General features: G+C 48.7%; 1 protein-coding gene across 1 annotated transcript in view; it reads left to right on the forward strand.

The window, feature by feature from the left end:
* The window catches only part of glb1l (galactosidase, beta 1-like), a 108,338-nt gene that overhangs the window by 10,087 nt on the left and 74,889 nt on the right, over positions 1-23,362 (forward strand). Inside the window, exons 4-6 of the mRNA XM_052523286.1 lie at positions 6,497-6,557; positions 6,663-6,757; positions 8,375-8,555. Coding sequence (XP_052379246.1) covers positions 6,497-6,557; positions 6,663-6,757; positions 8,375-8,555 — 337 coding nt within the window. The remainder of the gene's footprint in view (positions 1-6,496; positions 6,558-6,662; positions 6,758-8,374; positions 8,556-23,362) is intronic.

A 23,362-nucleotide genomic window follows, 5' to 3' on the forward strand; every position in this document is an offset into this window, starting at 1 on the left:
GGGAGGGATGGAAGTCCTATTCTCACCTGGGGGACCGTAGAGAGAGGGAGGGATGGAAGTCCTATTCTCACCTGGGGGACTGTAGAGAGAGAGGGAGGGATGGAAGTCCTATTCTCACCTGGGGGACCGTAGAGAGGGAGGGATGGAAGTCCTATTCTCACCTGGGGGACCGTAGAGAGGGAGGGATGGAAGTCCTATTCTCACCTGGGGGACTATAGAGAGAGAGGGAGGGATGGAAGTCCTATTCTCACCTGGGGGACTGTAGAGAGAGAGAGGGATGGAAGTCCTATTCTCACCTGGGGGACTGTAGAGAGAGAGAGGGATGGAAGTCCTATTCTCACCTGGGGGACTGTAGAGAGAGAGGGAGGGATGGAAGTCCTATTCTCACCTGGGGGACTGTAGAGAGAGAGGGAGGGATGGAAGTCCTATTCTCACCTGGGGGACTGTAGAGAGAGAGGGATGGAAGTCCTATTCTCACCTGGGGGACTGTAGAGAGAGAGGGATGGAAGTCCTATTCTCACCTGGGGGACTGTAGAGGGAGAGGGAGGGATGGAAGTCCTATTCTCACCTGGGGGACTGTAGAGAGAGAGGGAGGGATGGAAGTCCTATTCTCACCTGGGGGACTGTAGAGAGAGAGGGATGGAAGTCCTATTCTCACCTGGGGGACTGTAGAGGGAGAGGGAGGGATGGAAGTCCTATTCTCACCTGGGGGACTGTAGAGAGAGAGAGGGATGGAAGTCCTATTCTCACCTGGGGGACTGTAGAGAGAGAGAGGGATGGAAGTCCTATTCTCACCTGGGGGACTGTAGAGAGAGAGAGAGGGATGGAAGTCCTATTCTCACCTGGGGGACTGTAGAGAGAGAGAGAGAGGGATGGAAGTCCTATTCTCACCTGGGGGACTGTAGAGAGAGAGAGGGAGGGATGGAAGTCCTATTCTCACCTGGGGGACTGTAGAGAGAGAGAGGGATGGAAGTCCTATTCTCACCTGGGGGACCGTAGAGAGAGAGGGAGGGATGGAAGTCCTATTCTCACCTGCGGGACTGTAGAGAGAGAGGGATGGAAGTCCTATTCTCACCTGGAGGACTGTAGAGAGAGAGGGAGGGATGGAAGTCCTATTCTCACCTGGGGGACTGTAGAGAGAGAGGGAGGGACGGAAGTCCTATTCTCACCTGGGGGACTGTAGAGAGAGAGGGATGGAAGTCCTATTCTCACCTGGGGGACTGTAGAGAGAGAGAGGGATGGAAGTCCTATTCTCACCTGGGGGACTGTAGAGAGAGGGAGGGATGGAAGTCCTATTCTCACCTGGGGGACCGTAGAGAGAGGGATGGAAGTCCTATTCTCACCTGGGGGACTGTAGAGAGAGAGGGAGGGATGGAAGTCCTATTCTCACCTGGGGGACCGTAGAGAGAGGGATGGAAGTCCTATTCTCACCTGGGGGACTGTAGAGAGAGAGGGATGGAAGTCCTATTCTCACCTGGGGGACTGTAGAGAGAGGGAGGGATGGAAGTCCTATTCTCACCTGGGGGACTGTAGAGGGAGAGGGATGGAAGTCCTATTCTCACCTGGGGGACTGTAGAGAGAGAGGGATGGAAGTCCTATTCTCACCTGGGGGACTGTAGAGAGAGAGAGGGATGGAAGTCCTATTCTCACCTGGGGGACTGTAGAGAGAGGGAGAGAGATGGAAGTCCTATTCTCACCTGGGGGACTGTAGAGGGAGAGAAGTCCTATTCTCACCTGGGGGACTGTAGAGGGAGAGGGATGGAAGTCCTATTCTCACCTGGGGGACTGTAGAGGGAGAGGGATGGAAGTCCTATTCTCACCTGGGGGACTGTAGAGGGAGAGGGATGGAAGTCCTATTCTCACCTGGGGGACTGTAGAGAGAGGGAGGGATGGAAGTCCTATTCTCACCTGGGGGACCGTAGAGAGAGGGAGAGAGATGGAAGTCCTATTCTCACCTGGGGGACTGTAGAGAGAGAGGGAGGGATGGAAGTCCTATTCTCACCTGGGGGACTGTAGAGAGAGAGGGAGGGATGGAAGTCCTATTCTCACCTGGGGGACTGTAGAGAGAGGGAGGGATGGAAGTCCTATTCTCACCTGGGGGACTGTAGAGAGAGAGGGAGGGATGGAAGTCCTATTCTCACCTGGGGGACTGTAGAGAGAGAGAGGGATGGAAGTCCTATTCTCACCTGGGGGACTGTAGAGAGAGAGAGGGGGATGGAAGTCATATTCTCACCTGGGGGACTGTAGAGAGAGGGAGGGATGGAAGTCCTATTCTCACCTGGGGGACTGTAGAGAGAGAGAGGGGGATGGAAGTCCTATTCTCACCTGGGGGACTGTAGAGAGAGGGAGGGATGGAAGTCCTATTCTCACCTGGGGGACTGTAGAGAGAGAGGGAGGGATGGAAGTCCTATTCTCATCTGGGGGACTGTAGAGAGAGGGAGAGAGATGGAAGTCCTATTCTCACCTGGGGGACTGTAGAGGGAGAGGGATGGAAGTCCTATTCTCACCTGGGGGACTGTAGAGAGAGGGAGGGATGGAAGTCCTATTCTCACCTGGGGGACCGTAGAGAGAGGGAGAGAGATGGAAGTCCTATTCTCACCTGGGGGACCGTAGAGAGAGAGGGATGGAAGTCCTATTCTCACCTGGGGGACTGTAGAGAGAGAGAGGGATGGAAGTCCTATTCTCACCTGGGGGACTGTAGAGAGAGAGGGAGGGATGGAAGTCCTATTCTCACCTGGGGGACTGTAGAGAGAGAGGGAGGGATGGAAGTCCTATTCTCACCTGGGGGACTGTAGAGAGAGGGAGGGATGGAAGTCCTATTCTCACCTGGGGGACTGTAGAGAGAGAGGGAGGGATGGAAGTCCTATTCTCACCTGGGGGACTGTAGAGAGAGAGAGGGATGGAAGTCCTATTCTCACCTGGGGGACTGTAGAGAGAGAGAGGGATGGAAGTCCTATTCTCACCTGGGGGACTGTAGAGAGAGAGAGGGATGGAAGTCCTATTCTCACCTGGGGGACTGTAGAGAGAGAGAGGGATGGAAGTCCTATTCTCACCTGGGGGACTGTAGAGAGAGAGGGAGGGATGGAAGTCCTATTCTCACCTAGGGGACTGTAGAGAGAGAGGGATGGAAGTCCTATTCTCACCTGGGGGACTGTAGAGAGAGAGGGAGGGAAGTCCTATTCTCACCTGGGGGACCGTAGAGAGAGGGAGGGATGGAAGTCCTATTCTCACCTGGGGGACTGTAGAGAGAGAGAGAGGGATGGAAGTCCTATTCTCACCTGGGGGACTGTAGAGAGAGAGGGATGTGTTGGTGTCATGCTGGGGGACCGTAGAGAGGGAGGGATGTGTTGGTGTCATGCTGGGGGACCGTAGAGAGGGAGGGATGTGTTGGTGTCATGCTGGGGGACCGTAGAGAAGGAGGGATGTGTTGGTGTCATGCTGGGGGACCGTAGAGAGGGAGGGATGTGTTGGTGTCATGCTGGGGGACCGTAGAGAGGGATGTGTTGGTGTCATGCTGGGGGACAGTAGAGAGGGATGTGTTGGTGTCATGCTGGGGGACCGTAGAGGGGGATGTGTTGGTGTCATGCTGGGGGACCGTAGAGAGGGATGTGTTGGTGTCATGCTGGGGGACCGTAGAGGGATGTGTTGGTGTCATGCTGGGGACCGTAGAGAGGGATGTGTTGGTGTCATGCTGGGGGACCGTAGAGAGGGATGTGTTGGTGTCATGCTGGGGGACCGTAGAGAGGGAGAAATGTGTTGGTGTCATGCTGGGGGACCGTAGAGAGGGAGGGATGTGTTGGTGTCATGCTGGGGGACCATAGAGGGATGTGTTGGTGTCATGCTGGGGGACCGTAGAGAGGGATGTGTTGGTGTCATGCTGGGGGACCGTAGAGAGGGAGGGATGTGTTGGTGTCATGCTGGGGGACCGTAGAGAGGGATGTGTTGGTGTCATGCTGGGGGACCGTAGAGAGGGATGTGTTGGTGTCATGCTGGGGGACCGTAGAGAGAGAGGGATGTGTTGGTGTCATGCTGGGGGACCGTAGAGGGATGTGTTGGTGTCATGCTGGGGGACCGTAGAGAGGGATGTGTTGGTGTCATGCTGGGGGACCGTAGAGAGGGATGTGTTGGTGTCATGCTGGAGGACCGTAGAGAGAGGGATGTGTTGGTGTCATGCTGGGGGACCGTAGAGAGGGATGTGTTGGTGTCATGCTGGGGGACCGTAGAGAGGGATGTGTTGGTGTCATGCTGGGGGACCGTAGAGGGATGTGTTGGTGTCATGCTGGGGACCGTAGAGGGATGTGTTGGTGTCATGCTGGGGGACCGTAGAGAGGGATGTGTTGGTGTCATGCTGGGGGACCGTAGAGAGGGATGTGTTGGTGTCATGCTGGGGGACCGTAGAGGGATGTGTTGGTGTCATGCTGGGGGACCGTAGAGAGGGATGTGTTGGTGTCATGCTGGGGGACCATAGAGAGGGATGTGTTGGTGTCATGCTGGGGGACCGTAGAGAGGGAGGGATGTGTTGGTGTCATGCTGGGGGACCGTAGAGAGGGATGTGTTGGTGTCATGCTGGGGGACCGTAGAGAGGGATGTGTTGGTGTCATGCTGGGGGACCGTAGAGAGGGAGGGATGTGTTGGTGTCATGCTGGGGGACCATAGAGGGATGTGTTGGTGTCATGCTGGGGGACCGTAGAGGGATGTGTTGGTGTCATGCTGGGGGACCGTAGAGAGGGATGTGTTGGTGTCATGCTGGGGGACCGTAGAGAGGGAGGGATGTGTTGGTGTCATGCTGGGGGACCGTAGAGAGGGATGTGTTGGTGTCATGCTGGGGGACCGTAGAGAGGGAGGGATGTGTTGGTGTCATGCTGGGGGGACCGTAGAGAGGGATGTGTTGGTGTCATGCTGGGGGACAGTAGAGGGATGTGTTGGTGTCATGCTGGGGGACCGTAGAGGGATGTGTTGGTGTCATGCTGGGGGACCGTAGAGGGATGTGTTGGTGTCATGCTGGGGGACAGTAGAGGGATGTGTTGGTGTCATGCTGGGGGACCGTAGAGGGATGTGTTGGTGTCATGCTGGGGGACCGTAGAGAGGGATGTGTTGGTGTCATGCTGGGGGACAGTAGAGGGATGTGTTGGTGTCATGCTGGGGGACCGTAGAGAGGGAGGGATGTGTTGGTGTCATGCTGGGGGACCGTAGAGAGGGATGTGTTGGTGTCATGCTGGGGGACCGTAGAGAGGGAGGGATGTGTTGGTGTCATGCTGGGGGACCGTAGAGGGATGTGTTGGTGTCATGCTGGGGGACCGTAGAGAGGGATGTGTTGGTGTCATGCTGGGGGACCATAGAGAGGGATGTGTTGGTGTCATGCTGGGGGACCGTAGAGAGGGAGGGATGTGTTGGTGTCATGCTGGGGGACCGTAGAGAGGGATGTGTTGGTGTCATGCTGGGGGACCGTAGAGAGGGATGTGTTGGTGTCATGCTGGGGGACCGTAGAGAGGGAGGGATGTGTTGGTGTCATGCTGGGGGAGGGAGGGATGTGTTGGTGTCATGCTGGGGGACCGTAGAGAGGGATGTGTTGGTGTCATGCTGGGGACCGTAGAGAGGGATGTGTTGGTGTCATGCTGGGGGACCGTAGAGAGGGATGTGTTGGTGTCATGCTGGGGGACCGTAGAGAGAGGGATGTGTTGGTGTCATGCTGGGGGACCGTAGAGAGAGAGGGATGTGTTGGTGTCATGCTGGGGGACCGTAGAGGGATGTGTTGGTGTCATGCTGGGGGACTGTAGAGAGGGAGGGATGTGTTGGTGTCATGCTGGGGGACCATAGAGAGGGATGTGTTGGTGTCATGCTGGGGGACCGTAGAGAGGGAGGGATGTGTTGGTGTCATGCTGGGGGACCGTAGAGAGGGATGTGTTGGTGTCATGCTGGAGGACCGTAGAGAGAGAGGGATGTGTTGGTGTCATGCTGGGGGACCGTAGAGAGGGAGGGATGTGTTGGTGTCATGCTGGGGGACCGTAGAGGGATGTGTTGGTGTCATGCTGGAGGACCGTAGAGAGAGAGGGATGTGTTGGTGTCATGCTGGGGGACCGTAGAGGGATGTGTTGGTGTCATGCTGGGGGACCGTAGAGAGGGATGTGTTGGTGTCATGCTGGGGGACCGTAGAGAGAGAGGGATGTGTTGGTGTCATGCTGGGGGACCGTAGAGGGATGTGTTGGTGTCATGCTGGAGGACCGTAGAGAGAGAGGGATGTGTTGGTGTCATGCTGGGGGACCGTAGAGAGGGATGTGTTGGTGTCATGCTGGGGGACCGTAGAGAGGGAGGGATGTGTTGGTGTCATGCTGGGGGACCGTAAAGAGGGATGTGTTGATGCACCACTGAGTAACAGATGTTGTTTTGACTCTCCTCCTCCCCTTTTTCTCACAGTGTGTCAGCTGACAGAAATATCTGAGTCAGTAGTAGTAGTCAGCTTGTAGACAGAAGTTCATTAAGTGTCTGTCTCTTTCAGGGTGGTTTACCAGCTTGGCTGCTCCAGAAACCAAACATTGTACTTCGCTCAGCAGATACAGGTATCATGAAACCATACTAACAGTACAATCCCTTTGACACATATGAGTAATCCAGTGTTCTGGCTCGGTTGGCTGCTTGTGTTTAATAAGTGTCTTTTGATCCAGACTACTTGGAGGCAGTGAGCTCCTGGATGGCAGTTCTGCTCCCAAAGATGAGGAGATGGTTGTATACAAACGGAGGGAACATTATCACTGTGCAGGTACAGTTGAAGTCTCAAGTTTACATAGACCTCAGCCAAATACATTTCAAACTCAGGTTTTCACAATTCCTGACATTTAATCCCAGTACAAATGCCCTGTTTTAGGTCAGTTAGGGATCACCACTTTATTTTAAGAATGTGAAATGTCAGAATAATAGTAGAGAGAGTGATTTATTTCAGGTTTTATTTATTTCATCACATTCCCAGTGGGTCAGAAGTTTACATACTCTCAATTAGTAGTTGGTAGCATTGCCTTTAAATTGTTTAATTTGGGTCAAATGTTTCAGGTAGCCTTCCACAAGCTTCCCACAATAAGTTGGGTGAATTTTGGCCCATTCCTCCGGACAGAGCTGGTGTAACTGAGTCAGGTTTGTAGGCCTCCTTGCTCGCACACTTTTTCAGTTGTGCCCACAAATTTTCTATAGGATTGAGATCAGGGCTTTGTGATGGCCACTCCAATACCTTGACTTTGTTGTCCTTAAGTCATTTTGCCACAACTTTGGAAGTATGCTTGGGGTCATTGTCCATTTGGAAGACCCATTTGCGACCAAGCTTTAACTTCCTGACTGATGTCTTGAGATGTCTTTCAATATATCCACATAATTTTCCTACCTCATGATGCCATCTATTTTGTGAAGTGCACCAGTCCCTCCTGCAGCAAAGCACCCCCACAACATGATGCTGCCAACCCCTCGTGCTTCACGGTTGGGATGGTGTTCTTCGGCTTGCAAGCCTCCCCCTTTTTCCTCCAAACATAACGATGGTCATTATGGCCAAACAGTTCTATTTTTGTTTCATCAGACCAGAGGACATTTCTCCAAAAAGTACGATCTTTGTCCCCATGTGAAGTTGCAAACCATAGTCTGGCTTTTTCATGTCGGTTTTGGAGCAGTGGCTTCATTCTTGCTGAGCGGCCTTTCAGGTTATGTCGATATAGGACTCGTTTTACTGTGGATATAGATACTTTTGTACTGGTTTCCTCCAGCATCTTGACAAGGTCCTTTGCTGTTGTTCTGGGATTTTTAAAACTTTTCGCACCAAAGTACGTTCGTCTCTAGGAGACAGAACGCATCTCCTTCCTGAGCGGGATGACGGCTGTGTGGTCCCATGGTGTTTGTACTTGCGTACTATTGTTTGTACAGATGAACGTGGTACCTTCAGGCATTTGGAAATTGCTCCCAAGGATGAACCAGACTTGTGGAGGTCTGCAATTTTTTTTCTGAGGTCTTGGCAGATTTCCATGATGTCAATCAAAGAGGCACAGAGTTTGAAGGTAGGCCTTGAAATACATCCACAGGTACACCTCCAATTGACTCAAATGATGTCAATTAGCCTATCAGAAGCTTCTAAAGCCATGACATCATTTTCTGGAAGGCACAGTCAACTAAGTAGGTATGTAAACTTCTGACCCACTGGAATTGTGATACAGTGAATTATAAGTGAAATAATCTGTCTGTAAACAATTGTAGATGTCCTAACCGACTTGCCAAAACTATAGTTTGTTAACAAACTGTATGTAAACTTCCCACTTCAACTGTAGAGTCATTATGCTCAGGGATGAATCCAGATAGTTATTTTCCTTCCTTTCTGTGACTCTGTGACTCTACCTGTGACCAGGTAGAGAATGAGTATGGGAGCTACTACACGTGTGACTACAACTACATGCGGCACCTGAGGACCCTGTTCCAGTTCTTCCTGGGGGACAAAACTGTTCTCTTCACGACCGACGGGAACACGGACCGGGAAATGACCTGCGGGACCCTGGAGGGGATGTACGCCACTATAGACTTTGGGACAGGTAGGAACAGGACAGGTAGGAACAGGACAGGCAGGAACAGGACAGGCAGGAACAGGACAGGTAGGAACAGGACAGGCAGGAACAGGACAGGTAGGAACAGGACAGGTAGGAACAGGACAGGTAGGAACAGGACAGACAGGAACAGGACAGGCAGGAACAGGACAGGTAGGAACAGGACAGGTAGGAACAGGACAGGTAGGAACAGGACAGGTAGGAACAGGACAGGTAGGAACAGGACAGGTAGGAACAGGACAGGTAGGAACAGGACAGGTAGGAACAGGACAGGCAGGAACAGGACAGGTAGGAACAGGACAGGTAGGAACAGGACAGGCAGGAACAGGACAGGTAGGAACAGGACAGGTAGGAACAGGACAGGTAGGAACAGGACAGGTAGGAACAGGACAGGCAGGAACAGGACAGGCAGGAACAGGACAGGTAGGAACAGGACAGGTAGGAACAGGACAGGTAGGCACAGGACAGGCAGGAACAGGACAGGCAGGAACAGGACAGACAGGAACAGGACAGGTAGGAACAGGACAGGTAGGAACAGGACAGGTAGGAACAGGACAGGTAGGAACAGGACAGGTAGGAACAGGACAGGTAGGAACAGGACAGGCAGGAACAGGACAGGTAGGAACAGGACAGGTAGGAACAGGACAGGCAGGAACAGGACAGGTAGGAACAGGACAGGCAGGAACAGGACAGGTAGGAACAGGACAGGCAGGAACAGGACAGGTAGGAACAGGACAGGTAGGAACAGGACAGGTAGGAACAGGACAGGCAGGAACAGGACAGGTAGGAACAGGACAGGTAGGAACAGGACAGGCAGGAACAGGACAGGCAGGAACAGGACAGGTAGGAACAGGACAGGTAGGAACAGGACAGGCAGGAACAGGACAGGTAGGAACAGGACAGGTAGGAACAGGACAGGTAGGAACAGGACAGGCAGGAACAGGACAGGTAGGAACAGGACAGGCAGGAACAGGACAGGCAGGAACAGGACAGGTAGGAACAGTTGAGGACAGGAACAGGACAGGTAGGAACAGGACAGGTAGGAACAGGACAGGTAGGAACAGGAGGTGTTGGCAGGAACAGAGGAACAGGAACAGAGAGGTGTTGTATCAGAGTTGAGGAGCAGAGAGGTGTTGTAACAGAGTTGAGGAACAGGAACAGAGAGGTGTTGTATCAGAGTTGAGGAACAGGAACAGAGAGGTGTTGTATCAGAGTTGAGGAACAGAGAGGTGTTGTAACAGAGTTGAGGAACAGAGAGGTGTTGTAACAGAGCTGAGGAACAGAGAGGTGTTGTATCAGAGTTGAGGAACAAGAACAGAGAGGTGTTGTTACAGAGTTGAGGAACAGGAACAGAGAGGTGTTGTAACAGAGTTGAGGAACAGGAACAGAGAGGTGTTGTATCAGAGTTGAGGAGCAGAGAGGTGTTGTAACAGAGTTGAGGAACAGGAACAGAGAGGTGTTGTAACAGAGTTGAGGAACAGGAACAGAGAGGTGTTGTATCAGAGTTGAGGAACAGAGAGGTGTTGTAACAGAGTTGAGGAACAGAGAGGTGTTGTATCAGAGTTGAGGAACAGAGAGGTGTTGTAACAGAGTTGAGGAACAGAGAGGTGTTGTAACAGAGTTGAGGAACAGAGAGGTGTTGTAACAGAGTTGAGGAACAGGAACAGAGAGGTGTTGTATCAGAGTTGAGGAACAGAGAGGTGTTGTAACAGAGTTGAGGAGCAGAGGTGTTGTAACAGAGTTGAGGAGCAGAGAGGTGTTGTAACAGAGTTGAGGAACAGAGAGGTGTTGTAACAGAGTTGAGGAGCAGAGAGGTGTTGTAACAGAGTTGAGGAACAGGAACAGAGAGGTGTTGTAACAGAGTTGAGGAACAGAGAGGTGTTGTAACAGAGTTGAGGAGCAGAGGTGTTGTAACAGAGTTGAGGAGCAGAGAGGTGTTGTAACAGAGTTGAGGAACAGAGAGGTGTTGTAACAGAGTTGAGGAACAGAGAGGTGTTGTAACAGAGTTGAGGAACAGAGAGGTGTTGTAACAGAGTTGAGGAACAGAGAGGTGTTGTAACAGAGTTGAGGAACAGAGAGGTGTTGTAACAGAGTTGAGGAACAGAGAGGTGTTGTAACAGAGTTGAGGAACAGAGAGGTGTTGTAACAGAGTTGAGGAACAGAGAGGTGTTGTAACAGAGTTGAGGAACAGAGAGGTGTTGTAACAGAGTTGAGGAACAGAGAGGTGTTGTAACAGAGTTGAGGAACAGAGAGGTGTTGTAACAGAGTTGAGGAACAGAGAGGTGTTGTAACAGAGTTGAGGAGCAGAGAGGTGTTGTAACAGAGTTGAGGAACAGAGAGGTGTTGTAACAGAGTTGAGGAACAGAGAGGTGTTGTAACAGAGTTGAGGAACAGAGAGGTGTTGTAACAGAGTTGAGGAACAGAGAGGTGTTGTAACAGAGTTGAGGAACAGAGAGGTGTTGTAACAGAGTTGAGGAACAGAGAGGTGTTGTAACAGAGTTGAGGAACAGAGAGGTGTTGTAACAGAGTTGAGGAACAGAGAGGTGTTGTAACAGAGTTGAGGAACAGAGAGGTGTTGTAACAGAGTTGAGGAACAGAGAGGTGTTGTAACAGAGTTGAGGAACAGAGAGGTGTTGTAACAGAGTTGAGGAACAGGAACAGAGAGGTGTTGTATCAGAGTTGAGGAACAGAGAGGTGTTGTAACAGAGTTGAGGAACAGAGAGGTGTTGTAACAGAGTTGAGGAACAGGAACAGAGAGGTGTTGTATCAGAGTTGAGGAACAGGAACAGAGAGGTGTTGTTACAGAGTTGAGGAACAGGAACAGAGAGGTGTTGTAACAGAGTTGAGGAACAGAGAGGTGTTGTAACAGAGTTGAGGAACAGGAACAGAGAGGTGTTGTATCAGAGTTGAGGAACAGAGAGGTGTTGTATCAGAGTTGAGGAACAGAGAGGTGTTGTAACAGAGTTGAGGAACAGAGAGGTGTTGTAACAGAGTTGAACAGGAACAGAGAGGTGTTGTATCAGAGTTGAGGAACAGAGAGGTGTTGTAACAGAGTTGAGGAACAGAGAGGTGTTGTAACAGAGTTGAGGAACAGAGAGGTGTTGTATCAGAGTTGAGGAACAGAGAGGTGTTGTAACAGAGTTGAGGAACAGAGAGGTGTTGTATCAGAGTTGAGGAACAGGAACAGAGAGGTGTTGTAACAGAGTTGAGGAACAGGAACAGAGAGGTGTTGTAACAGAGTTGAGGAACAGGAACAGAGAGGTGTTGTAACAGAGTTGAGGAACAGGAACAGAGAGGTGTTGTAACAGAGTTGAGGAACAGAGAGGTGTTGTAACAGAGTTGAGGAACAGGAACAGAGAGGTGTTGTATCAGAGTTGAGGAACAGAGAGGTGTTGTAACAGAGTTGAGGAACAGAGAGGTGTTGTAACAGAGTTGAGGAACAGGAACAGAGAGGTGTTGTATCAGAGTTGAGGAACAGGAACAGAGAGGTGTTGTTACAGAGTTGAGGAACAGGAACAGAGAGGTGTTGTAACAGAGTTGAGGAACAGGAACAGAGAGGTGTTGTAACAGAGTTGAGGAACAGAGAGGTGTTGTAACAGAGTTGAGGAGCAGAGAGGTGTTGTAACAGAGTTGAGGAACAGAGAGGTGTTGTAACAGAGTTGAGGAGCAGAGAGGTGTTGTAACAGAGTTGAGGAACAGAGAGGTGTTGTAACAGAGTTGAGGAGCAGAGAGGTGTTGTAACAGAGTTGAGGAACAGAAGAGGTGTTGTAACAGAGTTGAGGAACAGAGAGGTGTTGTATCAGAGTTGAGGAACAGAGAGGTGTTGTAACAGAGTTGAGGAACAGAGAGGTGTTGTATCAGAGTTGAGGAACAGGAACAGAGAGGTGTTGTAACAGAGTTGAGGAACAGGAACAGAGAGGTGTTGTAACAGAGTTGAGGAACAGGAACAGAGAGGTGTTGTATCAGAGTTGAGGAACAGAGAGGTGTTGTAACAGAGTTGAGGAACAGAGAGGTGTTGTAACAGAGTTGAGGAACAGGAACAGAGAGGTGTTGTAACAGAGTTGAGGAACAGAGAGGTGTTGTAACAGAGTTGAGGAACAGGAACAGAGAGGTGTTGTATCAGAGTTGAGGAACAGGAACAGAGAGGTGTTGTTACAGAGTTGAGGAACAGGAACAGAGAGGTGTTGTAACAGAGTTGAGGAGCAGAGAGGTGTTGTAACAGAGTTGAGGAACAGGAACAGAGAGGTGTTGTAACAGATTTGAGGAACAGAGAGGTGTTGTAACAGAGTTGAGGAACAGGAACAGAGAGGTGTTGTATCAGAGTTGAGGAACAGAGAGGTGTTGTATCAGAGTTGAGGAACAGAGAGGTGTTGTATCAGAGTTGAGGAGCAGAGAGGTGTTGTATCAGAGTTGAGGAGCAGAGAGGTGTTGTAACAGAGAGGTGTTGTAACAGAGTTGAGGAACAGAGAGGTGTTGTAACAGAGTTGAGGAACAGAGAGGTGTTGTAACAGAGTTGAGGAACAGGAACAGAGAGGTGTTGTAACAGAGTTGAGGAACAGGAACAGAGAGGTGTTGTAACAGAGTTGAGGAACAGAGAGGTGTTGTAACAGAGTTGAGGAACAGGAACAGAGAGGTGTTGTAACAGAGTTGAGGAACAGGAACAGAGAGGTGTTGTATCAGAGTTGAGGAAAAGGAACAGAGAGGTGTTGTAACAGAGTTGAGGAACAGGAACAGAGAGGTGTTGTATCAGAGTTGAGGAACAGAGAGGTGTTGTAACAGAGTTGAGGAACAGAGAGGTGTTGTAACAGAGTTGAGGAGGAACAGAGAGGTGTTGTATCAGAGTTGAGGAACAGGAACAGAGAGGTGTTGTTACAGAGTTGAGGAGGAACAGAGAGGTGTTGTAACAGAGTTGAGGAGGAACAGAGAGGTGTTGTAACAGAGTTGAGGAACAGAGAGGTGTTGTAACAGAGTTGAGGAGCAGAGAGGTGTTGTAACAGAGTTGAGGAACAGAGAGGTGTTGTAACAGAGCTGAGGAACAGAGAGGTGTTGTATCAGAGTTGAGGAACAGAGAGGTGTTGTAACAGAGTTGAGGAGCAGAGAGGTGTTGTAACAGAGTTGAGGAACAGAGAGGTGTTGTAACAGAGTTGAGGAACAGAGAGGTGTTGTATCAGAGTTGAGGAACAGGAACAGAGAGGTGTTGTAACAGAGTTGAGGAACAGGAACAGAGAGGTGTTGTAACAGAGTTGAGGAACAGGAACAGAGAGGTGTTGTAACAGAGTTGAGGAACAGAGAGGTGTTGTAACAGAGTTGAGGAACAGAGAGGTGTTGTAACAGAGTTGAGGAACAGGAACAGAGAGGTGTTGTAACAGAGTTGAGGAACAGAGAGGTGTTGTAACAGAGTTGAGGAACAGGAACAGAGAGGTGTTGTATCAGAGTTGAGGAACAGGAACAGAGAGGTGTTGTTACAGAGTTGAGGAACAGGAACAGAGAGGTGTTGTAACAGAGTTGAGGAACAGGAACAGAGAGGTGTTGTAACAGAGTTGAGGAGCAGAGAGGTGTTGTAACAGAGTTGAGGAACAGGAACAGAGAGGTGTTGTAACAGATTTGAGGAACAGAGAGGTGTTGTAACAGAGTTGAGGAACAGGAACAGGAGGTGTTGTATCAGAGTTGAGGAACAGAGAGGTGTTGTAACAGAGTTGAGGAACAGAGAGGTGTTGTAACAGAGTTGAGGAACAGAGAGGTGTTGTAACAGAGTTGAGGAGCAGAGAGGTGTTGTAACAGAGAGGTGTTGTAACAGAGTTGAGGAACAGAGAGGTGTTGTAACAGAGTTGAGGAACAGAGAGGTGTTGTAACAGAGTTGAGGAACAGGAACAGAGAGGTGTTGTAACAGAGTTGAGGAACAGGAACAGAGAGGTGTTGTAACAGAGTTGAGGAACAGAGAGGTGTTGTAACAGAGTTGAGGAACAGAGAGGTGTTGTAACAGAGTTGAGGAACAGAGAGGTGTTGTAACAGAGTTGAGGAACAGAGAGGTGTTGTAACAGAGTTGAGGAACAGGAACAGAGAGGTGTTGTAACAGAGTTGAGGAACAGGAACAGAGAGGTGTTGTAACAGAGTTGAGGAACAGGAACAGAGAGGTGTTGTATCAGAGTTGAGGAACAGAGAGGTGTTGTAACAGAGTTGAGGAACAGAGAGGTGTTGTAACAGAGTTGAGGAACAGAGAGGTGTTGTAACAGAGTTGAGGAACAGAGAGGTGTTGTAACAGAGTTGAGGAACAGAGAGGTGTTGTAACAGAGTTGAGGAACAGGAACAGAGAGGTGTTGTATCAGAGTTGAGGAACAGGAACAGAGAGGTGTTGTAACAGAGTTGAGGAACAGAGAGGTGTTGTATCAGAGTTGAGGAACAGAGAGGTGTTGTAACAGAGTTGAGGAACAGAGAGGTGTTGTAACAGAGTTGAGGAACAGAGAGGTGTTGTAACAGAGTTGAGGAACAGGAACAGAGAGGTGTTGTATCAGAGTTGAGGAACAGAGAGGTGTTGTAACAGAGTTGAGGAACAGAGAGGTGTTGTAACAGAGTTGAGGAACAGAGAGGTGTTGTAACAGAGTTGAGGAGCAGAGAGGTGTTGTAACAGAGTTGAGGAACAGAGAGGTGTTGTAACAGAGTTGAGGAACAGAGAGGTGTTGTAACAGAGTTGAGGAACAGAGAGGTGTTGTAACAGAGTTGAGGAACAGGAACAGAGAGGTGTTGTAACAGAGTTGAGGAACAGAGAGGTGTTGTAACAGAGTTGAGGAACAGGAACAGAGAGGTGTTGTAACAGAGTTGAGGAACAGAGAGGTGTTGTAACAGAGTTGAGGAACAGGAACAGAGAGGTGTTGTATCAGAGTTGAGGAACAGAGAGGTGTTGTAACAGAGTTGAGGAACAGAGAGGTGTTGTAACAGAGTTGAGGAACAGAGAGGTGTTGTAACAGAGTTGAGGAGCAGAGAGGTGTTGTAACAGAGTTGAGGAACAGAGAGGTGTTGTAACAGAGTTGAGGAACAGAGAGGTGTTGTAACAGAGTTGAGGAACAGGAACAGAGGTGTTGTATCAGAGTTGAGGAACAGGAACAGAGAGGTGTTGTATCAGAGTTGAGGAGCAGAGAGGTGTTGTAACAGAGTTGAGGAACAGGAACAGAGAGGTGTTGTAACAGAGTTGAGGAACAGGAACAGAGAGGTGTTGTAACAGAGTTGAGGAACAGGAACAGAGAGGTGTTGTAACAGAGTTGAGGAACAGGAACAGAGAGGTGTTGTAACAGAGTTGAGGAACAGAGAGGTGTTGTAACAGAGTTGAGGAACAGGAACAGAGAGGTGTTGTATCAGAGTTGAGGAACAGAGAGGTGTTGTAACAGAGTTGAGGAACAGAGAGGTGTTGTAACAGAGTTGAGGAACAGAGAGGTGTTGTAACAGAGTTGAGGAACAGGAACAGAGAGGTGTTGTAACAGAGTTGAGGAACAGAGAGGTGTTGTAACAGAGTTGAGGAACAGAGAGGTGTTGTAACAGAGTTGAGGAACAGAGAGGTGTTGTAACAGAGTTGAGGAACAGGAACAGAGAGGTGTTGTATCAGAGTTGAGGAACAGAGAGGTGTTGTAACAGAGTTGAGGAACAGAGAGGTGTTGTAACAGAGTTGAGGAACAGAGAGGTGTTGTAACAGAGTTGAGGAACAGAGAGGTGTTGTAACAGAGTTGAGGAACAGGAACAGAGAGGTGTTGTATCAGAGTTGAGGAACAGGAACAGAGAGGTGTTGTAACAGAGTTGAGGAACAGGAACAGAGAGGTGTTGTATCAGAGTTGAGGAACAGAGAGGTGTTGTAACAGAGTTGAGGAACAGAGAGGTGTTGTAACAGAGTTGAGGAACAGAGAGGTGTTGTAACAGAGTTGAGGAACAGGAACAGAGAGGTGTTGTATCAGAGTTGAGGAACAGAGAGGTGTTGTAACAGAGTTGAGGAACAGAGAGGTGTTGTAACAGAGTTGAGGAACAGAGAGGTGTTGTAACAGAGTTGAGGAGCAGAGAGGTGTTGTAACAGAGTTGAGGAACAGAGAGGTGTTGTAACAGAGTTGAGGAACAGAGAGGTGTTGTATCAGAGTTGAGGAACAGGAACAGAGAGGTGTTGTTACAGAGTTGAGGAACAGGAACAGAGAGGTGTTGTAACAGAGTTGAGGAGCAGAGAGGTGTTGTAACAGAGTTGAGGAACAGGAACAGAGAGGTGTTGTATCAGAGTTGAGGAACAGAGAGGTGTTGTAACAGAGTTGAGGAACAGAGAGGTGTTGTAACAGAGTTGAGGAGCAGAGAGGTGTTGTAACAGAGTTGAGGAACAGAGAGGTGTTGTAACAGAGTTGAGGAACAGGAACAGAGAGGTGTTGTAACAGAGTTGAGGAACAGAGAGGTGTTGTAACAGAGTTGAGGAACAGGAACAGAGAGGTGTTGTATCAGAGTTGAGGAACAGGAACAGAGAGGTGTTGTAACAGAGTTGAGGAGCAGAGAGGTGTTGTAACAGAGTTGAGGAACAGGAACAGAGAGGTGTTGTAACAGAGTTGAGGAACAGGAACAGAGAGGTGTTGTAACAGAGTTGAGGAACAGGAACAGAGAGGTGTTGTAACAGAGTTGAGGAACAGGAACAGAGAGGTGTTGTAACAGAGTTGAGGAACAGAGAGGTGTTGTAACAGAGTTGAGGAACAGAGAGGTGTTGTATCAGAGTTGAGGAGCAGAGAGGTGTTGTAACAGAGTTGAGGAACAGAGAGGTGTTGTAACAGAGTTGAGGAACAGAGAGGTGTTGTAACAGAGTTGAGGAACAGGAACAGAGAGGTGTTGTAACAGAGTTGAGGAACAGAGAGGTGTTGTAACAGAGTTGAGGAACAGAGAGGTGTTGTAACAGAGTTGAGGAACAGAGAGGTGTTGTAACAGAGTTGAGGAACAGGAACAGAGAGGTGTTGTAACAGAGTTGAGGAACAGAGAGGTGTTGTAACAGAGTTGAGGAACAGAGAGGTGTTGTAACAGAGTTGAGGAACAGAGAGGTGTTGTAACAGAGTTGAGGAACAGGAACAGAGAGGTGTTGTAACAGAGTTGAGGAACAGGAACAGAGAGGTGTTGTAACAGAGTTGAGGAACAGGAACAGAGAGGTGTTGTAACAGAGTTGAGGAACAGGAACAGAGAGGTGTTGTAACAGAGTTGAGGAACAGAGAGGTGTTGTAACAGAGTTGAGGAACAGGAACAGAGAGGTGTTGTAACAGAGTTGAGGAACAGAGAGGTGTTGTAACAGAGTTGAGGAACAGGAACAGAGAGGTGTTGTATCAGAGTTGAGGAACAGGAACAGAGAGGTGTTGTAACAGAGTTGAGGAACAGGAACAGAGAGGTGTTGTAACAGAGTTGAGGAACAGGAACAGAGAGGTGTTGTAACAGAGTTGAGGAGCAGAGAGGTGTTGTAACAGAGTTGAGGAACAGGAACAGAGAGGTGTTGTAACAGAGTTGAGGAACAGAGAGGTGTTGTAACAGAGTTGAGGAACAGGAACAGAGAGGTGTTGTATCAGAGTTGAGGAACAGAGAGGTGTTGTAACAGAGTTGAGGAACAGGAACAGGAGGTGTTGTATCAGAGTTGAGGAACAGAGAGGTGTTGTAACAGAGTTGAGGAACAGAGAGGTGTTGTAACAGAGTTGAGGAGCAGAGAGGTGTTGTAACAGAGTTGAGGAACAGAGAGGTGTTGTAACAGAGTTGAGGAGCAGAGAGGTGTTGTAACAGAGAGGTGTTGTAACAGAGTTGAGGAACAGAGAGGTGTTGTAACAGAGTTGAGGAACAGAGAGGTGTTGTATCAGAGTTGAGGAACAGGAACAGAGGTGTTGTAACAGAGTTGAGGAACAGGAACAGAGAGGTGTTGTAACAGAGTTGAGGAACAGAGAGGTGTTGTAACAGAGTTGAGGAACAGAGAGGTGTTGTAACAGAGTTGAGGAACAGAGAGGTGTTGTAACAGAGTTGAGGAACAGAGAGGTGTTGTAACAGAGTTGAGGAACAGGAACAGAGAGGTGTTGTAACAGAGTTGAGGAACAGGAACAGAGAGGTGTTGTAACAGAGTTGAGGAACAGGAACAGAGAGGTGTTGTATCAGAGTTGAGGAACAGAGAGGTGTTGTAACAGAGTTGAGGAACAGAGAGGTGTTGTAACAGAGTTGAGGAACAGAGAGGTGTTGTAACAGAGTTGAGGAACAGAGAGGTGTTGTAACAGAGTTGAGGAACAGAGAGGTGTTGTAACAGAGTTGAGGAACAGGAACAGAGAGGTGTTGTATCAGAGTTGAGGAACAGAGAGGTGTTGTAACAGAGTTGAGGAACAGGAACAGAGAGGTGTTGTAACAGAGTTGAGGAACAGAGAGGTGTTGTAACAGAGTTGAGGAACAGAGAGGTGTTGTAACAGAGTTGAGGAACAGAGAGGTGTTGTAACAGAGTTGAGGAACAGGAACAGAGAGGTGTTGTATCAGAGTTGAGGAACAGAGAGGTGTTGTAACAGAGTTGAGGAACAGAGAGGTGTTGTAACAGAGTTGAGGAACAGAGAGGTGTTGTAACAGAGTTGAGGAGCAGAGAGGTGTTGTAACAGAGTTGAGGAACAGAGAGGTGTTGTAACAGAGTTGAGGAACAGAGAGGTGTTGTAACAGAGTTGAGGAACAGGAACAGAGAGGTGTTGTAACAGAGTTGAGGAACAGGAACAGAGAGGTGTTGTAACAGAGTTGAGGAACAGAGAGGTGTTGTAACAGAGTTGAGGAACAGGAACAGAGAGGTGTTGTAACAGAGTTGAGGAACAGAGAGGTGTTGTAACAGAGTTGAGGAACAGAGAGGTGTTGTAACAGAGTTGAGGAGCAGAGAGGTGTTGTAACAGAGTTGAGGAACAGAGAGGTGTTGTAACAGAGTTGAGGAACAGGAACAGAGAGGTGTTGTAACAGAGTTGAGGAACAGAGAGGTGTTGTAACAGAGTTGAGGAACAGGAACAGAGAGGTGTTGTATCAGAGTTGAGGAACAGGAACAGAGAGGTGTTGTATCAGAGTTGAGAGCAGAGAGGTGTTGTAACAGAGTTGAGGAACAGGAACAGAGAGGTGTTGTATCAGAGTTGAGGAACAGGAACAGAGAGGTGTTGTAACAGAGTTGAGGAACAGGAACAGAGAGGTGTTGTATCAGAGTTGAGGAACAGGAACAGAGAGGTGTTGTAACAGAGTTGAGGAGCAGAGAGGTGTTGTAACAGAGTTGAGGAACAGGAACAGAGAGGTGTTGTATCAGAGTTGAGGAGCAGAGAGGTGTTGTAACAGAGTTGAGGAACAGAGAGGTGTTGTAACAGAGTTGAGGAGCAGAGAGGTGTTGTAACAGAGTTGAGGAACAGGAACAGAGAGGTGTTGTAACAGAGTTGAGGAACAGAGAGGTGTTGTAACAGAGTTGAGGAACAGAGAGGTGTTGTAACAGAGTTGAGGAACAGATAGGTGTTGTAACAGAGTTGAGGAACAGGAACAGAGAGGTGTTGTATCAGAGTTGAGGAACAGAGAGGTGTTGTAACAGAGTTGAGGAACAGAGAGGTGTTGTAACAGAGTTGAGGAACAGAGAGGTGTTGTAACAGAGTTGAGGAGCAGAGAGGTGTTGTAACAGAGTTGAGGAACAGAACAGAGAGGTGTTGTATCAGAGTTGAAAAGGAACAGAGAGGTGTTGTAACAGAGTTGAGGAACAGGAACAGAGAGGTGTTGTAACAGAGTTGAGGAACAGAGAGGTGTTGTAACAAAGTTGAGGAACAGAGAGGTGTTGTAACAGAGTTGAGGAACAGAGAGGTGTTGTAACAGAGTTGAGGAACAGGAACAGAGAGGTGTTGTATCAGAGTTGAGGAACAGAGAGGTGTTGTAACAGAGTTGAGGAACAGAGAGGTGTTGTAACAGAGTTGAGGAACAGAGAGGTGTTGTAACAGAGTTGAGGAGCAGAGAGGTGTTGTAACAGAGTTGAGGAACAGAGAGGTGTTGTAACAGAGTTGAGGAGCAGAGAGGTGTTGTAACAGAGTTGAGGAACAGGAACAGAGAGGTGTTGTAACAGAGTTGAGGAACAGGAACAGAGAGGTGTTGTAACAGAGTTGAGGAGCAGAGAGGTGTTGTAACAGAGTTGAGGAACAGGAACAGAGAGGTGTTGTAACAGAGTTGAGGAACAGAGAGGTGTTGTAACAGAGTTGAGGAACAGAGAGGTGTTGTAACAGAGTTGAGGAACAGAGAGGTGTTGTAACAGAGTTGAGGAACAGAGAGGTGTTGTAACAGAGTTGAGGAACAGGAACAGAGAGGTGTTGTAACAGAGTTGAGGAACAGAGAGGTGTTGTAACAGAGTTGAGGAACAGGAACAGAGAGGTGTTGTAACAGAGTTGAGGAACAGGAACAGAGAGGTGTTGTAACAGAGTTGAGGAACAGGAACAGAGAGGTGTTGTATCAGAGTTGAGGAACAGAGAGGTGTTGTAACAGAGTTGAGGAACAGAGAGGTGTTGTAACAGAGTTGAGGAACAGGAACAGAGAGGTGTTGTAACAGAGTTGAGGAACAGAGAGGTGTTGTAACAGAGTTGAGGAACAGGAACAGAGAGGTGTTGTATCAGAGTTGAGGAACAGGAACAGAGAGGTGTTGTAACAGGGTTGAGGAACAGAGAGGTGTTGTAACAGAGTTGAGGAACAGGAACAGAGAGGTGTTGTAACAGAGTTGAGGAACAGAGAGGTGTTGTATCAGAGTTGAGGAGCAGAGAGGTGTTGTAACAGAGTTGAGGAACAGAGAGGTGTTGTAACAGAGTTGAGGAACAGGAACAGAGAGGTGTTGTAACAGAGTTGAGGAACAGAGAGGTGTTGTAACAGAGTTGAGGAACAGAGAGGTGTTGTAACAGAGTTGAGGAGCAGAGAGGTGTTGTAACAGAGTTGAGGAACAGGAACAGAGAGGTGTTGTAACAGAGTTGAGGAACAGAGAGGTGTTGTAACAGAGTTGAGGAACAGAGAGGTGTTGTAACAGAGTTGAGGAACAGAGAGGTGTTGTAACAGAGTTGAGGAACAGGAACAGAGAGGTGTTGTAACAGAGTTGAGGAACAGGAACAGAGAGGTGTTGTAACAGAGTTGAGGAACAGGAACAGAGAGGTGTTGTATCAGAGTTGAGGAACAGAGAGGTGTTGTAACAGAGTTGAGGAACAGAGAGGTGTTGTAACAGAGTTGAGGAACAGAGAGGTGTTGTAACAGAGTTGAGGAACAGAGAGGTTGTAACAGAGTTGAGGAACAGAGAGGTGTTGTAACAGAGTTGAGGAACAGGAACAGAGAGGTGTTGTATCAGAGTTGAGGAAAAGGAACAGAGAGGTGTTGTAACAGAGTTGAGGAACAGAACAGAGAGGTTGTATCAGAGTTGAGGAACAGAGAGGTGTTGTAACAAAGTTGAGGAACAGAGAGGTGTTGTAACAGAGTTGAGGAACAGAGAGGTGTTGTAACAGAGTTGAGGAACAGGAACAGAGAGGTGTTGTATCAGAGTTGAGGAACAGAGAGGTGTTGTAACAGAGTTGAGGAACAGAGAGGTGTTGTAACAGAGTTGAGGAACAGAGAGGTGTTGTAACAGAGTTGAGGAGCAGAGAGGTGTTGTAACAGAGTTGAGGAACAGAGAGGTGTTGTAACAGAGCTGAGGAACAGAGAGGTGTTGTATCAGAGTTGAGGAACAAGAACAGAGAGGTGTTGTTACAGAGTTGAGGAACAGGAACAGAGAGGTGTTGTAACAGAGTTGAGGAACAGGAACAGAGAGGTGTTGTATCAGAGTTGAGGAACAGAGAGGTGTTGTAACAGAGTTGAGGAACAGAGAGGTGTTGTAACAGAGTTGAGGAACAGAGAGGTGTTGTAACAGAGTTGAGGAACAGAGAGGTGTTGTAACAGAGTTGAGGAACAGGAACAGAGAGGTGTTGTAACAGAGTTGAGGAACAGAGAGGTGTTGTAACAGAGTTGAGGAACAGGAACAGAGAGGTGTTGTAACAGAGTTGAGGAACAGGAACAGAGAGGTGTTGTATCAGAGTTGAGGAACAGAGAGGTGTTGTAACAGAGTTGAGGAACAGGAACAGAGAGGTGTTGTAACAGAGTTGAGGAACAGAGAGGTGTTGTATCAGAGTTGAGAACAGGAACAGAGAGGTGTTGTAACAGAGTTGAGGAGCAGAGAGGTGTTGTAACAGAGTTGAACAGGAACAGAGAGGTGTTGTAACAGAGTTGAGGAACAGAGAGGTGTTGTAACAGAGTTGAGGAACAGAGAGGTGTTGTAACAGAGTTGAGGAACAGGAACAGAGAGGTGTTGTAACAGAGTTGAGGAACAGAGAGGTGTTGTAACAGAGTTGAGGAACAGGAACAGAGAGGTGTTGTAACAGAGTTGAGGAACAGGAACAGAGAGGTGTTGTAACAGAGTTGAGGAACAGAGAGGTGTTGTAACAGAGTTGAGGAACAGGAACAGAGAGGTGTTGTAACAGAGTTGAGGAACAGGAACAGAGAGGTGTTGTAACAGAGTTGAGGAACAGGAACAGAGAGGTGTTGTATCAGAGTTGAGGAACAGAGAGGTGTTGTTACAGAGTTGAGGAACAGAGAGGTGTTGTAACAGAGTTGAGGAACAGAGAGGTGTTGTAACAGAGTTGAGGAACAGGAACAGAGAGGTGTTGTAACAGAGTTGAGGAACAGAGAGGTGTTGTAACAGAGTTGAGGAACAGGAACAGAGAGGTGTTGTAACAGAGTTGAGGAACAGAGAGGTGTTGTAACAGAGTTGAGGAACAGAGAGG

The sequence above is a fragment of the Oncorhynchus keta genome, chromosome 7 (genome assembly GCF_023373465.1).
Source record: "Oncorhynchus keta strain PuntledgeMale-10-30-2019 chromosome 7, Oket_V2, whole genome shotgun sequence".
NCBI classification, from domain to species: Eukaryota; Metazoa; Chordata; class Actinopteri; order Salmoniformes; family Salmonidae; genus Oncorhynchus; species Oncorhynchus keta.